General features: G+C 33.4%; 2 protein-coding genes and 1 pseudogene across 2 annotated transcripts in view; 1 reads left to right on the top strand and 2 right to left on the bottom strand.

Annotated features, from left to right (window-relative positions):
- The window catches only part of LOC105254895 (furin-like protease 1), a 211,154-nt gene that overhangs the window by 143,095 nt on the left and 53,106 nt on the right, over nt 1-14,953 (top strand). The window lies entirely within an intron of this gene.
- On the bottom strand, nt 225-4,846 carry LOC105254906 (annotated as a pseudogene).
- On the bottom strand, nt 5,900-7,557 carry LOC112638417 (dynein intermediate chain 3, ciliary-like). Its single transcript, XM_025410085.1, has 3 exons — nt 7,340-7,557; nt 7,057-7,157; nt 5,900-6,104 (listed from the first exon to the last, which is right to left on the bottom strand). Exons 1-3 carry the CDS (start codon nt 7,547-7,549, stop codon nt 5,945-5,947), a joined length of 471 nt encoding a protein of 156 aa, XP_025265870.1. The 5' UTR covers nt 7,550-7,557; the 3' UTR covers nt 5,900-5,944.

Here is a 14,953-nt window from a genome sequence, read left to right as displayed (position 1 = left end):
TCAAATATATAATTTGAATTGGATATTTACAATTTACCCAGAGTCTCTCTCTTTCTTATTTATCACAAAATAATAAATGGAACTTTTAATAAAAGCGGAAAAGCGAACACACTATTCTTTACAATAATATCGGTATTTCTTATATAATTAAAGAGAAGCAATTTTTTCAAGCTTCTCAAAGGAAACCTTGTGGTGCTGATATTAAAAAGAATAGAAACGCAACATTACTCGACAGAATGGAAGTCGGAAATACGCGGATAGAGTCCACTGCGAGAAATTTCGATTTCCTCCGAGCAAACCATGCTCGGTGTCTCTTTCTCGATCGATTCCGGTAGAGGACCTCCAAGGAATGTCTGCAGATCTTTCGTAAGCGAGGGCGGTTTCCAAGGAACGCAAGGATCTACCGTGACGGACATGCGACGCACCTTTCTCACTTTTTTCGCTGCAAGAAAACGCTTCGTGATCGTTTTGTCCCTCACGTCCTTTTCCGATCCCCTTGTATCTTGAGATGCTTCCGCAATCATAACGCTGTGCGAAATATTATGATAAAAAATTATCGGAATATGTCGGATAGGATATCAGAAATTTGAATATTTTTGAGATGATGAGAAAGTCACGCGGTATATTATAATAATTTTTGAGCTTGAATTGTATCATTCATGTAAATATATTGATTCTATTATGATTCAAAGCTGATGTCATTTCAAATCGATATTATGATAGCTAATCGAAATAATTTTGTATAAACTATTTTCTTACTTTCGATAACTCATCGATTAACTTTATATACGCATAAAGAATGATATTTTTTAAAAGATAAGAGATAAGGAAGAGCTTTCAACATAATTCAACGAAGAAATGAAATTCTGTAAATAAAATTCTGAAGTCAAATCGATCGAAGTCTAATTCCGAAAAATTTAGGGTTGTAACTAACTAGCTTTTCCAAGTTTTCTTGGCGGGTTTTCTTATTTTCGTTCTTGCTCTGCTGGCTTCCTGGATCTCTCTTTTAGCTCTCTTCACATCTTCCACCGTGATGGCTAGTTCTTCGGGCGTCGGCATCGTCTCTTGGAGAGAAATTCTTCCTTTATCGTATTTTTTAGTTAACTCTTTGCACTTATGAAGACGTAGCAGCTTCGTCCAGGATTTTCTTCTCTTCTGCCTTATTTTTTCCTTACTTTTTATCGACGTTCTTGCTTCGCCCCATTTCTCATGACCTTCGATTGCTCGATCTGTGGATCTAACATTGGCGATTCAATATGTGCTTTTCTCATGGATTTTAAAGTTGAAAGAGAATCGACAGTTGGGTTGAAATAAAATTGAAGCGTCATCTGATTTTTGGCAATGTCAGGAAATCTTAAAAGCCACTAACGTTTTATCTATTTCAACTAGTTTATCGAACATCAAATGTGAACATGAAACGCGCTAATTTTTTGTTAAAGAATAAAATTGCAACGAAAATGTAATATAATTAAAAAATATTTTTTTACATTACTATTAAATAAATATGAAATTAATAAAGAGCAATTTATCAGAGTTATTAATATATTTTGATATCATATATATTAATATTCAAATTTAAATTAAAGTAGAGAATAACTAAAAGAGATTGAGTTACTTTGTATATAAATCGACTAACATAATGAAACTTAGCGCAAATTAAAAGATTTTTTAAATACTTTTATATTTATAAAAATATGTCCCAATACCTAATTTTTAATTTTCGGAACGTAGTTCTGCGGCAGCAAATGTCAGGTTTGCAAATGCCGATTTTGCATGGCCTCGGCAATCTGAAGGCGACAAGCCTTCTCTTCGGTCTCTTTCGTAGTTTCTTTCTGCGTTTTCGCTTGCTAATTTCCTCTATAGGAGCTTCCACGATCGCTTCCGCTATTGCTTTCTGTTCTTCAACATCTTGTATTGCTTCCGTTACAGGAATCTCTGCGATTTCGGTCTTCTTTAAATATTTTTCTCGATCTTCCTTAAATATTTTCTTAGGCGGTATTTTCGTCTCGATCTCTTTTGCTTCTTGTACCAAATGTGAATTTTTTTCGATCTTTCGACTGACAATTTTCTTTACGGATCGCGCTAGTTTTACGGATGAAAAATCTGGATCGTCATTCTCTATATATTTTTGTTTCTCCTACGGATTGCGAAAAAATGATAGATGAAATAATAAAGTAACAAATAACAAATAAAATTTTATTTATTTTTGTTAATCATAATTTTTTAATAAAAAATGTTAAATAAATTGTTTATAAGTAACAATTGATTTAACACTTAGATATTTAATTAATTATTTGGAATAATATTATTATAATATAGAGTTTATATATAAAATATAATTTGCATGAGAAATTTATATTTCACGGAATTAAATTTCCTCGAAAATAATTATTATTTAGTAGTATCTCGCATGTGACAACATGCTAAAATCACAGTAAAAAAATTACATCGAAGAGTGAAAAAATGATGAAATATTACAAAAGTTTATTAATATATAGCAGCTAGCTGACTAAGAGAGATATATTAGAAATTTTATTAAATTATGAAAATGTAAAACAAAGACTAAGTAAAATTAAATATGTTTAAAAGATACATGACTTTTGAACACATTTATATTAGTACAAATATTTGAGTATTATTAAAGAGAAATAAATATAATTTCTGAGCAATGAAAAATTTTTATCAAAAAATGCAGGATTTCTGGACGATTAATTTGATATTATTACCTTCTTGACAATCTCAAAGAATCTGTCTTCATCTTCTTGAAGTTCAGGAAATTCATCCTTAAGTTTTTTCTTGGATATAATTCTCTTCTCGCGAGGATCCTTTAATTTTTCCTGCGTTTTTCGTTTATCGCGATCATTTAACCGTTTATCCTTTTTTTTATCTTTTAAATTAACCATGGCTTCTGCTTCTTCTATGGCAGTTCTCGCCAATTTTATTTCTTTCAACCGTGTCTCTATTGCCTTCACGAAATGAGAACATCTCTCCAGATACTGGCATCAAATTCGGAAAAGTCTAATGAACATTGCGTTTATTTTATGCCTTTTCTAGCAAATATGTTTTATCATTTTATGTGTTTTAGTATTTTTTTTATTATATACATTTTTTAAATATATGTATTTGTATTATTTAATTTTCTTATAATATATATAAATTCGGTATAATATTCGTATTTAATTTCGTCACATTTTTATTTTACTAATAATACGAAATAACAATATATCTCGTAATATCATTACAGATTTTCGAATGTCTATCCATGTGTTGCTTGTTTCATTTCTCGCAAACTGATATTATGTTACATATTTGCAAAAAGATAAACCGTCCATCACTCACCGACGTAAGATCGTTCCTTTCATTTTTATCGAACGTATATAATGCTTCCGTCGACTCGACAAGGTAAACATTGCCAGCGGAATTTCCGACGGCCAGTAAAGCTCCCGTTTCGTGTGATGCGACAGCAGTTAATTTTTGCTCGCAAAGTTTCATCGTCAAGATTGGATCGTGCAAACCCATCAGAAGATCCCACACAGTTAGCACACCGATACGTGTCGCCACATAAAATATCGAATGTCTTGTTTTATTCCAGCAACCACAAACGGGATCCTCTTTTATGAATCTCAAAATTAAGAATTAATTGTGTGAGATAAAAATTCCAGGTTCACAATTATCTATTTATTGCACTAATAGATGTACAATTCTAACACATGTTAATTTTATATATTCACAGGAATCAATATTCTCGATTTAAAAGAATCATTTTAGCCAAATACGATCATTTTCAATAGACTCTATTCTTTAAGCTACAACATTAATTTTTTCATGAAGGTGTTTATATCAAATTCCGTTGCTATTTTTGTAGGTTAAATATTTTTTCCGATTATCTCGTCTCAAATAAAAGAAAAATACCTCGTCGATACAAGACTGTCGTCCTTGGTATCCTCCGCCCAGAGGCGAGCTGTGCAGTCGCCGACTGTCAAAAAGATCTTGGGATTAAACTTACTGCGATCGACGGAAAGAACTGGACCATAATGGGCGTTGAATCTGAGAGCCAGTTTTTCGGCTGGAGTTCTCGCCCTTTTTGAACCGCTGATCACGACACCGTTTTCCAACCCAAACATAAACTTCATACCCACACTGGGTTCGTAGTCGGCTGACACGACACCGATCGCCCGATCCATATCCGGCTCGTTTGGCACTTGGAGATCGAACATGAGAATTTCGGTTGGTCTTCGCAACTTTCTGGTATCCCACCACATGGCACGACCGTCCGAAGAGCCCGAGAAGAACTCTGTATTACTCTTCGTGGCGATCCACTTTATAACTGTCGTGAAATCCCTTTGAAGAGGAAGGATTATGTATTGAACATGTGTATCTCATAAATTAATTATACAATTGTGTAAACGGGAAAATTTTAATTAGTCTTCGTCACGTTTGCGGACAACTCAATCGTTCTATTTTAAAAGAAGAACCACGCGACATGATGAACGTTGCGTAAAAACGAAATAAAACTTAATTGAAGTCGGAAACGTAGCGTAGAGACAACATTTTTATTCATTCATCATCTTGTCGCGCATGACCGCAAACTCGAAACACATTTTCGAGCGACCAAGAACAGGACTCTGAGCACTGAATTATGAAATCCAAAGTTCCGACGTCGCGCACGACTAGACATGTTCGTGTCGAGATTACCTATGACTGAATTGACGATGAGACATTTGAACCGGAGAAGTACCAGTTCTGATGTCCCAGCTGCAAACTTGACCTGACATCAGGCCGCTGGCAAGTACAGAAGGATCCCGAGGATTAAACTCGTTGACTACGGTGGCGGATGGAGCCTCAAGCGACATCCAGGGTTTGTTAGGGTTGTCTGTATGTTTTTTTTTACGAAATCCGTTTTAACGTTGTCGGTCGTACAAATATGTATAAAAACACTATTACTGTTATTTTCGAAACATTAAAATATTAATCTGCGAAATGTGGTTTTTCAAACCATTAGAGACGTAAATAAAGTATAATTGCATTCCATTTTTATACACGATAGGAGTGTTATATTGGCTGATTGCTCGATTTATATTTCGTGTGAATTTTTTAATTAGTTTTTTATTAATTATATAAATATAAGATGATTATATTTATATAATTGATATGATTTTTAACATATGGAGAAAATATTGTATTTTTTGTTATTTTTTGTTATTGTATTTTTTGCTCGATTTATATTTCGTGTGAATTTTTTAATTAGTTTTTTATTAATTATATAAATATAAGATGATTATATTTATTTAATTAATATATGATTTTTAACATACGGAGAAAATATTGTATTTTTTGTTATATATTATACTTTAACAGATCGGTAACAATGCGTTGTTGTTCGACCAATCAACGTTCTATCGAATGTTGAATGAAGGTTGTATGGAAAGAATTGACTAGGAAGGTATTGCATACTCGATTGAATGAAATTGAATTTCGCATGGAATTTTCCAATCTGAAACCATACTTTCGGAAAATGAACATCTATTTTTCTCATATGAAAGGCCTATAACGTATCCGACAATTTATTTTTACTCAATAATAATATATAAATACTCTGTACTTTAATTTATTTTACATTATATCGACAAGATATATTTTTTCTGGAAAAATTCAAGTCACTTTTTTATAAAATAATTCTCAACATTCTAAATAAAATTCTAAATAAATTATATTACGATTAATGAGACATTTGTCGAAAAAAGCATTCTTTAAATTGGAAAAATTGTTCTTCTTTTTTTGGAACGAAAGAGATTTATTAGGAAGAAATTCTTTTGCATGCTATAAAAAATAACAATTACTAAAAAACATTAATGCGGATTCAGGACGGAAACTTATCGCGGATACTGTGCAACCGTGATCAAGCTCAGCGTTTAAATGTAATCAGGGCTTTTCCGCGCTTTTTCTACTTACCAATCTGCCAGATATACGCAATGTTACTGTAATCTGGCTCAATTCCAAAGAAGCAATACGAGACTACCATTTTACTACCAGAGTCTGGCGACCAAGAAATATTATTCACTCGTCGCATTGGTGTTTGCGGATCCTCATAGACATTCACTGTTCTGAAATAAAATCCTGCCATATATCTTTAATAGACATAATTTTAAAATGTCTCTCAAACTCTCGAATCGTATTGTTCAGATAATATGAAACAATATGAAAACGTATGTGTGTGAAGTGTGTCTTAGTATATCGAAAATAATACGAGAAGTGTCTGTAACTTGATGAGAGAGATAAACTTTTTAAAATATATGAATGTTTTCATAATATTAGTACAGTATTCGATAAATATTATTATCAAATCCATTATATTGGATATTAAATTTTCTGTATTATATGTTTTTCTTTTTATCTCACGCTTCAATTTTCATCGCAACAATTTTAAATCTCGTATTAAATTTAAATACTGTATTGTTTTATATACGTATGTGTATTTAAATGTATTTTTTTCAGCAACAGAACCTTACTCGCTTCTTTTCATTAAGTAACTAAATAATTCAGAACAACCGTTCGCAATTTTCACGCAAAAAATGGTTAGTTTAAAAGGGAGGAAAGAGCAAATTTAGCGGCAGAATGCATAATTCACGTTCACTACGATTCCGGAATCCGAACATATGTTCAGATACCTTCAGGCTCAGGCCGGGTTTAAATTTTAAATCTTTTGATGGCCGAACCAACGTAGTCGTTCTTGTCCCCCGCGAATATATACATTTTAAAATTGTCCAGTTGGAGTCACGAAGTTGCGAGCATGCTGCCGATATCGTATGATAATAAAAACGATTCTCTCCCCTTTAACTAAAGACGATTGAATTCTCTGATATTCATCACGACTATGATATTTCGCCAAAAATCTTCCAACATGAATATTTCAAACTTCTCGCTGCATTATTCATTATTATTTTTTGTGTTAATAGTTTTAATTCGTGTATTCCCCGGAGAAATAAAGAAAGATCAGTTTATAATATGTAAATTGTATGTAAAACTCACTTATCATAAATAAGATATAGTTTTTACCTAAGTTTACGAGGTTTCACTAATTCTGTGGGAACCATATCGTCAAAATAGTGTTCGTATATGTTAAGTGCGCCATTCTGGAGGATATTATGTTCCATTTGCTAGAAGAAAGAAAACAACGTGATTGTATTTGCTTAAACGAAGGATGACATTGTGTCAATCGCGTAATCGATCGAGAAAATTATTTCTCCACCCAGGAGTCTGATTAAATCAGTTTTCCAAGATATTTTTATTGGTGGAGAATAGAAATTGACGATAATCCATTATGAGAGAGACACCGTACTTGGAATAAGTTGCGTAATTTCGGTGCCCAATCTTCGTCCTTCTCGACTCGTCTGCGGAATCTCGCTGTAGCTTCCTCGTCCTTCGGATTGATTTCCTTCGGCCAACCACCCTCGAAGTGAAACATTCCGCTGCTCTTTGTCTGGGCTCCGACGGTCTGAGCCTGGAATTTCAGAGAAATGATTGTTGAAACGTTAGCATAGAATTCCATAGCGCTGATCGCCGGATCCTAAGCTTACAGTTTAGATAATTTTATTATCTAAACTTGCTCTGCATTATATGTACACTTGCATATAATATAACAAAATCATAATATATGAATGATAAAGTAAATTCAAATATTTGTTGAATGCGATTATTTGTTCACGATGATTACATTTTCATCATTTTTATACGTTCTTCATTTTAATAATAAATATAAAAATATAGAATATAAATTAATTTGTAAATCGTTATCGAGGGAGATGATTGTTTTACAAAAAAATTAATTTACGTGTGATACGAGAAAATAAAATATAAATAGAAATATATAATTTTCTCTTTGATAAATCTAAAAAATAAATTATATATTTTTACGCAATTTCCGTACAAATATATATCTTTTTCTCTATATCATAGAATTTATGAGATCTCGTAAATCTTTCTAGCGTTAATAAATTCATTTTACAGGTGCCTAATGGTTGTAGAATGTCACGCAAACGTTCTGATACATAAAATATGAAATGCGAGATGTAAAATTGTTATTGCTCTTCAAGGGATGTCTGCCTTCGACACGTGTTGCCTCGTTATAAAACAAGCAGAAAAACGATTACGCGCGTGAAATTCACATGAGGTATCGTCTTTCCACGTTGCAGTTTCGTAGTAAGTTGCACGCTTGCGGCATCAGACAGCGAACTCTCACAGATGCTGCGCCGTCAGGCGCGTCAGCCTGACGCCAGTTTTACCGCAAGTTGCGTCTAGTTCCGTTAAAGTAAAACGCAGCTGATTTTTGAATACATTAGTGGAGTTCTAGAACTGCGGCTGCGACAAGCTCCGGAGTTGGTTCTCCCTTTACATCGAATCTGACGCTGTGCTAGAGCTATTGTCATTTACACTTAAAATCTCGTAAAGAAAAGCAAATAATTATAACCCTTTTGAAATCGTTTTGCATATACATTTTGCACGATACAAAAGCTTATTTGTATTGTATATTTATATGTAAATTTTTCAAAAAATACAGATTTTCTCATTAGATAATCAGAGATTTATTAAAAACAAGTTGCACTTTTATTATTTATATCAATAGCGTATCTCGTAATTTTAACCTCGTGCAACGCAAGCTTTTTGGTGTGTTGCACGCCGACGTTGCAGTGTGTCCTCCTAATGTAATTGGCCATAGCATCGGGATCTGGTCTGATCTCCACGTCCACGTTCGGGCCATACACATCGAAGAAGCACTGCTTGCCAAACTCGGCGCGCGTTTTCAGGAAAACCTGCTTGATCTCCATTATATTGTATTCAACGAGTTGTAACGAGCTAAACCGACGACTTTGACTACTCGTGCTCGTTTTCGAAGAGCTCTCGAAAAGAGTAAATCGACGTTTAAAATGCAAAGAATCTTCCGAAAGTCTCACACGTGTATTCTATTCTTACATCTTACATTTATTCCACGTGAAGTTGCACAAGATCGTTTTTTCTTCTGATCGCAATATAATTGATATTCATTGTTTTCTGTCTCACCATTAATTTGCATATTGTGTCTTGGAAAGCGAAACGTTGTAATTTTTTAAAGAGCCTGTGATAAATAAAGAAAATATATTTTTGTTAAAAATTAAAATCTGTAATAGTTCAATTTAATTTTAATAAAACTCAAATTCATGTTATGAATCTTATTTGTAATTTCATAAACTTTATTTAATTTTGAAATTTTATTTTCTAAGAATTGTTTTTCTAAATTATATAATATCTATTTTTTTTAGAAAGATGCAATACATTATGCATAATTTTTTTTCTAGATTATAATTATTTTTATTAAACAAGAAAGAAAAATCATTTCAGATAAAATACAAAGCAATCTGGAAATGACAGAAATATCGGAATTTTTTAAATTTCTTTACTAGAAAATTACAAAGCGTGCACGCACTATTTAATTCCTTTTTTAATATATAATATAATCCGAGGAAAAAAAAATATATATATATATATATATATATATATAATTATCTACATAATATTATATTATTATTATCAAGATTATTAATATCAAAGCATACATATACATAAGTAAATATATATATATATATATATATATATATATATATATATATATAATTAGCATCACGGAGAAGAGGCAACAATACTTGCAAGTATTGATTTAACACGCCTTTTTCAAGAGGATCCAACACTCTTTCCTTTGGCCGTAAAACTTATTTTAATTCGATTTATATGAATCTCTCGTTTCGACCAAGATTGAACGAACAAAGAGGATCGCAATCAAGATTTCTGTTTTCTTTTTTAATACTTGATACGTCAGAAACACTGATATAACCATTTTATATTATCTATGATTCAGTTTCTCTGACTAAGTCGTCCGTTATTTAACATCATGCTTGTCACGTTTTTTACGTAAAATCTTATTACCGTGAAATTAAAAAAAAATTTAATAATTTCATAGAGAAGTAATCATCTTAAGATTATATCATCTCTGGAGACTTTCTTAATTCCAGTGATTTTATTCAATTATTTTTCCTACGAAATTTATTTAAATGAAAAAAATTGCTATCTTCTCTCTTTCTCTTTCTCTTCAGTTTCTTTTTACCTTAAAATACTCTGAAAAATTGATCTATCTATTTTATATATCGGTTTTCAAACACGAAACTATTACAAAAAAATATAAGCTGGCGAAATTGAACGTTGATCGGTTCGCTGAAAAATAATTTCAAAACCAAACTAGAAAATCATAAAAAAACTTTTTTGCCACGCGATGCGACGAGAAACCACAACCATGCAATAATCTCTCTCTTTATATTGGGCAACATAAAAATGTTATGTTGATTTATATGTAACGATATATTTTTTATTTCACATATAAAAAATATGTTTACATATTGTACAAATAATATCTGTCTATAGTATATTTATAATAACGAGAGAAATATTTATAATACTGATTAAAAATTAGAAGATTTTTTATTAGAAAATAAGTTAAATGAAATAAAACTTCAGATAATTATAAGATTAATCAGCAGAAAAATTATTCTCCTGGTTAGCCAGGGAAAATGAATCGAGTCATTCGACTCTCCAATATCGAATCTATTCATCTGTCTAGGCATTATTAGACATAATAGTCATGCTATCATTATCATTTGAATGAACCTGTTATTTTCCCGACATTTCTTGGCATTTTTTTTTATTCCGGTCTTTTCTCCCTGCACATTGTAATCTCCGATCTCGGTTCGAAGAACTTGATGAACTACGGTGCCCTCATCAGCTAATGGCAGTACCATCGATTTGTTAGATTCCGTAGACCACGTTCAGCCAACAATCGTCAGCGTAAGCGAAGATTCGTATTGTTTTCGGTTTCATGCACCGCATCACTGACATCGATACAATCTACGAACTAGCACACATGAATCAAGTCAATTGTTTAAAAATTCTACATCTTCTGATATACTTTCTCGAATAATGAAGTAGCACTGATATCGCGAAACATACAAAACTCTTAAACGTTTCTTTTACACAAATATTTCTCTTTATAATTCATATTATATTCATATTATATATTTATTATAAAACATCTCTAACATGTATTGTAAATAGTAAAGTGTTTTATCCACTTGTATGCGAGAATTATATGAAAGTGTTTACATTTATTCAGTGCCACGTGAACGCGAAACTCACGTTTATGTCTCTCAGAAGATTTCTTCAATTTGTTTTATTCCTATAATTCACGATAATTTCGCAAATGGAGTATAGTTTCAACAAGGAAATCTATTTCGAAATAGATCGACGAATTGCAATACAAGAGACTCGATAGTTACGGTACATTTCTCGGATGTTTTATCGATTTGCTAATCCGCGCTACACCTGTAGTTTTTCAGCGGGATTTACCGAGCAAATAAAGAATCTAAACGAGACCCGGCTAACCGATTGCGAAACTGGGCCAGTTGCAGAATTCTTCGCTCTCGACGCTTTTAATCTCTTAAAGCCCGCACATACATAATGAGACATGAAACTTGGTTTATCGCCAATAAGTCATTTTCTTTGCAAAAGTAGCCAGGATTTCGTGCCAGCAAGTAAATTAAAATACATATTATATCTGAATCATCCGGAAGAAAACATTTTTTTAGCTGAAGAAATAATCTCCGATGTCTCTAACAAATTATTTTTTTTTTGGCTACAGGTGAAAATGCGATAAATTCACTTATTGGATTCCTCGGCAAAGTACCGTCGTCATCGCCGATATTTTCCGGTTGGAATGCTCTTTTGCGAAAATTCACGAGCCGAGCTTGCTCCGCTTTCGCGAACCCTTTCAATCAGGTCGCGCGGATTTTCCATACGAATGCAAGTTTTCCGTAATACATGAGTGACGGGAAAGTATAGGGAACGTCTCTCATGACTCTTCCATGAGCGCGGCACGCCATCCATTTGCTCTCCGCTCAACTTTCCATCCTTACCTCTTCACTCCGAACTTTCTTCTCCTGTGTCGAATCTGAAGGATCGGATCCTGCGAATTCCCCGATTTCGCGCGGAATGCATATTCGACATCTCGCCTCCTTCTCACGTTTAAACGTCTCGTGTCATCGCTTTCCGCGATTGATTAATAGATCTCTTGGCGCGTTTCTCCCTCGGATGATGAAATATACTCGTTTTCCGATTTTCGCTTAATACAGAATATATCTTCGTTAATTTTTATCATTACACAGTAGAATATTATTTCATTAATGTTCGTTAATCTTGATTAAAGCTTTTTGATTTTATGCTTAAAAATTAAGAAAGGAGTTAACGCTTTCGGATTCATTCGTTTCAAGTTAAATAAAGAGAATTAAATTATACATCTCTCGGATAAATGCGCGATCGATGGGGATTTAACATTTCAAACAGCCGAGGAAACGGAGATTATAAAACAACTCGTTTTCTTGTCGTCCGTTAACATTTTCCGCTCACGTATCGCAAAGTGAGAATGCGCGACCCTAGGAACGTGGTCGGCGACCCGAGACGATTTCCATAGTTTAATTTATATTGGCTTAATCCGCCGGCGTTTCGGATGCACCGCAAACTTTGCCGGGACGTTTCTCGCGGATTAAGCGGCGAGAGCTTGAATTTTTAAAGCCCGTTTCAGCGAACTTTTTTTTTCGCGGAAGGGAGGGAGAACGCGCGGGTGGTCGGGTCTTATTTCCAATTCCACGAGATTCATCCCAAAGTCTCTGGGACGCGCGAATTGCACGCCCGAGGCCGCGATCCCTATTCTGAACATCTGCGCTCTCGTGCTGACGTTTCGCGCGCGAGATGCGATCGATTAATCGGGAAACTTTAATGGCATGCCCCTTTGATCCTGGCGGTAATTTCGGCAATTTGCCGTCTTAAGTTTCGATCCCTCTCTGCGCTTCATCGCTTCTGCAATCAATTCTATCGAATTGCCCGAAGAGCAATTCGACGAAAGGAACAATCTTGTCGCTTTGCGCGAACCATGAGATATTATCCGTATTTCCGCTATTTTTTTTGACCTTGTTCTTTAAAACTTTTTATTCCCGGCTGAGACTTTGATCTTTCGATTTTCTTAACAGCCGTACGTATATGCGGGTATTCTCTTTGTTTCATTTAATATCCAGTTTGTTTAATTCGTTCCTTTTAAACGCGAAGCATCGCCGCATCGAATGTCTTACAATTTTATTCAAATGTGAAGTACTTTTTTTGCAGAAACTTCTTAAAGGTCAGTCTCCTTTTTTCAGGGCTTCAACAAAATGCACAACTTCGTAATTATTCAAGATCTTGAGATATCTTAATAACACTTAGACTAAATTATTGCCTTCAACGAAATATTGAGTACAATTTTTTGAATTTTTAAGGACGATTCAATACACGTATATATTTGCTAGAACTCGGCAATTAATTCTAATCGATTATTTAATTAATCAAATGCTTATAATTTTTAAATCATTAATTCTTTAAAGTCGCGTATTTTAATTTTGTTTTCATGGCCGACATCTTTAACTTTTATTTTCTTTATCGATACATTTCGATTGGAATCAATTGATCAAAACGAATATTAAATTAAGTTATTAATTGTTGCCTTCACTCGAATTACAACAACGTCATCATTATACTGTTCGTTGATCCACGAAGATATCGTTGAATATGGCTTCTTTCTCTCGGGTGCACTTTTCGAGATGAGAATCGAGTTTCCTCGTCTGTCTTTTTTCCTTACCCTTGCGAAATCTTGTCCTCGCTCTCGCTTCCGGGCTTCCATTTCAAGCTCGTTCCAGCGAGCTGCCGAAAATCCGATCTTTCCTCTCACGCTTTTCGTAGAGGCGACTCGACGTCGCTGCTTCCGGAATTTCTCCTTTTTCCCCTTTTCGCGTGTACGACCTCGGTCACTCGGGGGTGCCAGAAGCCACGTTTCCTAGACGCAATTCTCTTCTCTCTGCTAAGCGCGCACTTTCCCTCTGGCTTTCTCCACTCCGTCCGTGAGCACATCCGCCAGCAATTCGTCCTTCGACAGGATCCTTCTCTTTCAGATTATAAAATGTGTCGGCAACTCCTGCTCAAGATCAAGTAACTTACGCCATCATGAGATGATGTACTGCGAAGATTTCTTCTCCTTCGAAGCGAGTTATAATTCCCACCTTTTACGTTTTTAAAATGTAAAAAAACAGATGTATGAAAATAACGATGTTGATATGTATCATTAAAATTTAATTAAAATATAATATGTATATTTATATGTATATTTATATATGTATATTTATATATATTATATATGTATATATAATATATATCATTAAAAATTAATTAAAAACAAGAAGCTCTTATACATAAAAGTTATTTTTCAAAAAAACATGTTTTTCAAAATCAAATCCACACATAAATTATTAAACTTATATTTTACATGTTTATGTATATAAATGTAATAATAATTTTATATATAAATTTATATAATTATATAAATTTTATATATAAATATTATTTCGAATTCAAATATCTTATAATCTTTATCTCACAAATTAAACCAATTATAATTAATTATAAAAATAAATTGCATGTGTCAATTGACAATTATGTGTATTAATTTCGCGCTCAATTTTCAGAATTTGTACGATTTTAATTGCATTGTAATGTAAATTAATATAGCAATTACGAGGATAATTGAAAACAGAGGAGCTTAGAAAGAAGCAATGATATTTCTCGCAATTCCCAACAAAATATATTAAATCGTATTAATTTACGAAATAGCAATTGCAACCGAGACAGTGACACGTTTTATTTTCTTCTGCTGGATGAAGCACTACATTATTCCCCCTGAGACCAATTACGTTATATACTTCAATGCACCCTCGATGAGGCTAAAATGTCCGATGGGACGACAACGAATGATTCCCGCTTTAATACTCTAATCTAACGCCAGGGTGATTTCATT

The sequence above is a fragment of the Camponotus floridanus genome, unplaced genomic scaffold (genome assembly GCF_003227725.1).
Source record: "Camponotus floridanus strain SB8 unplaced genomic scaffold, Cflo_v7.5 scaffold3, whole genome shotgun sequence".
NCBI lineage: Eukaryota > Metazoa > Arthropoda > Insecta > Hymenoptera > Formicidae > Camponotus > Camponotus floridanus.
The sequence above is the reverse complement of the archived record's forward strand: the minus strand, read 5'-3'. Positions and strand labels throughout refer to the sequence as shown.

Bases quoted from the DNA above. Each gene is read 5' to 3' on its own strand.
- LOC112638417 (XM_025410085.1), bottom strand. From the start codon at position 7,549: ATGGAATTCTATGCTAACGTTTCAACAATCATTTCTCTGAAATTCCAG. The intron at 7,158-7,339 runs GTACGGTGTCTC...TCTTTCTTCTAG, and splicing joins AATTACGCAACTTATTCCAA to CAAATGGAACATAATATCCT. The intron at 6,105-7,056 runs GTAAAAACTATA...ATTTTATTTCAG, and splicing joins GTGAAACCTCGTAAACTTAG to AACAGTGAATGTCTATGAGG.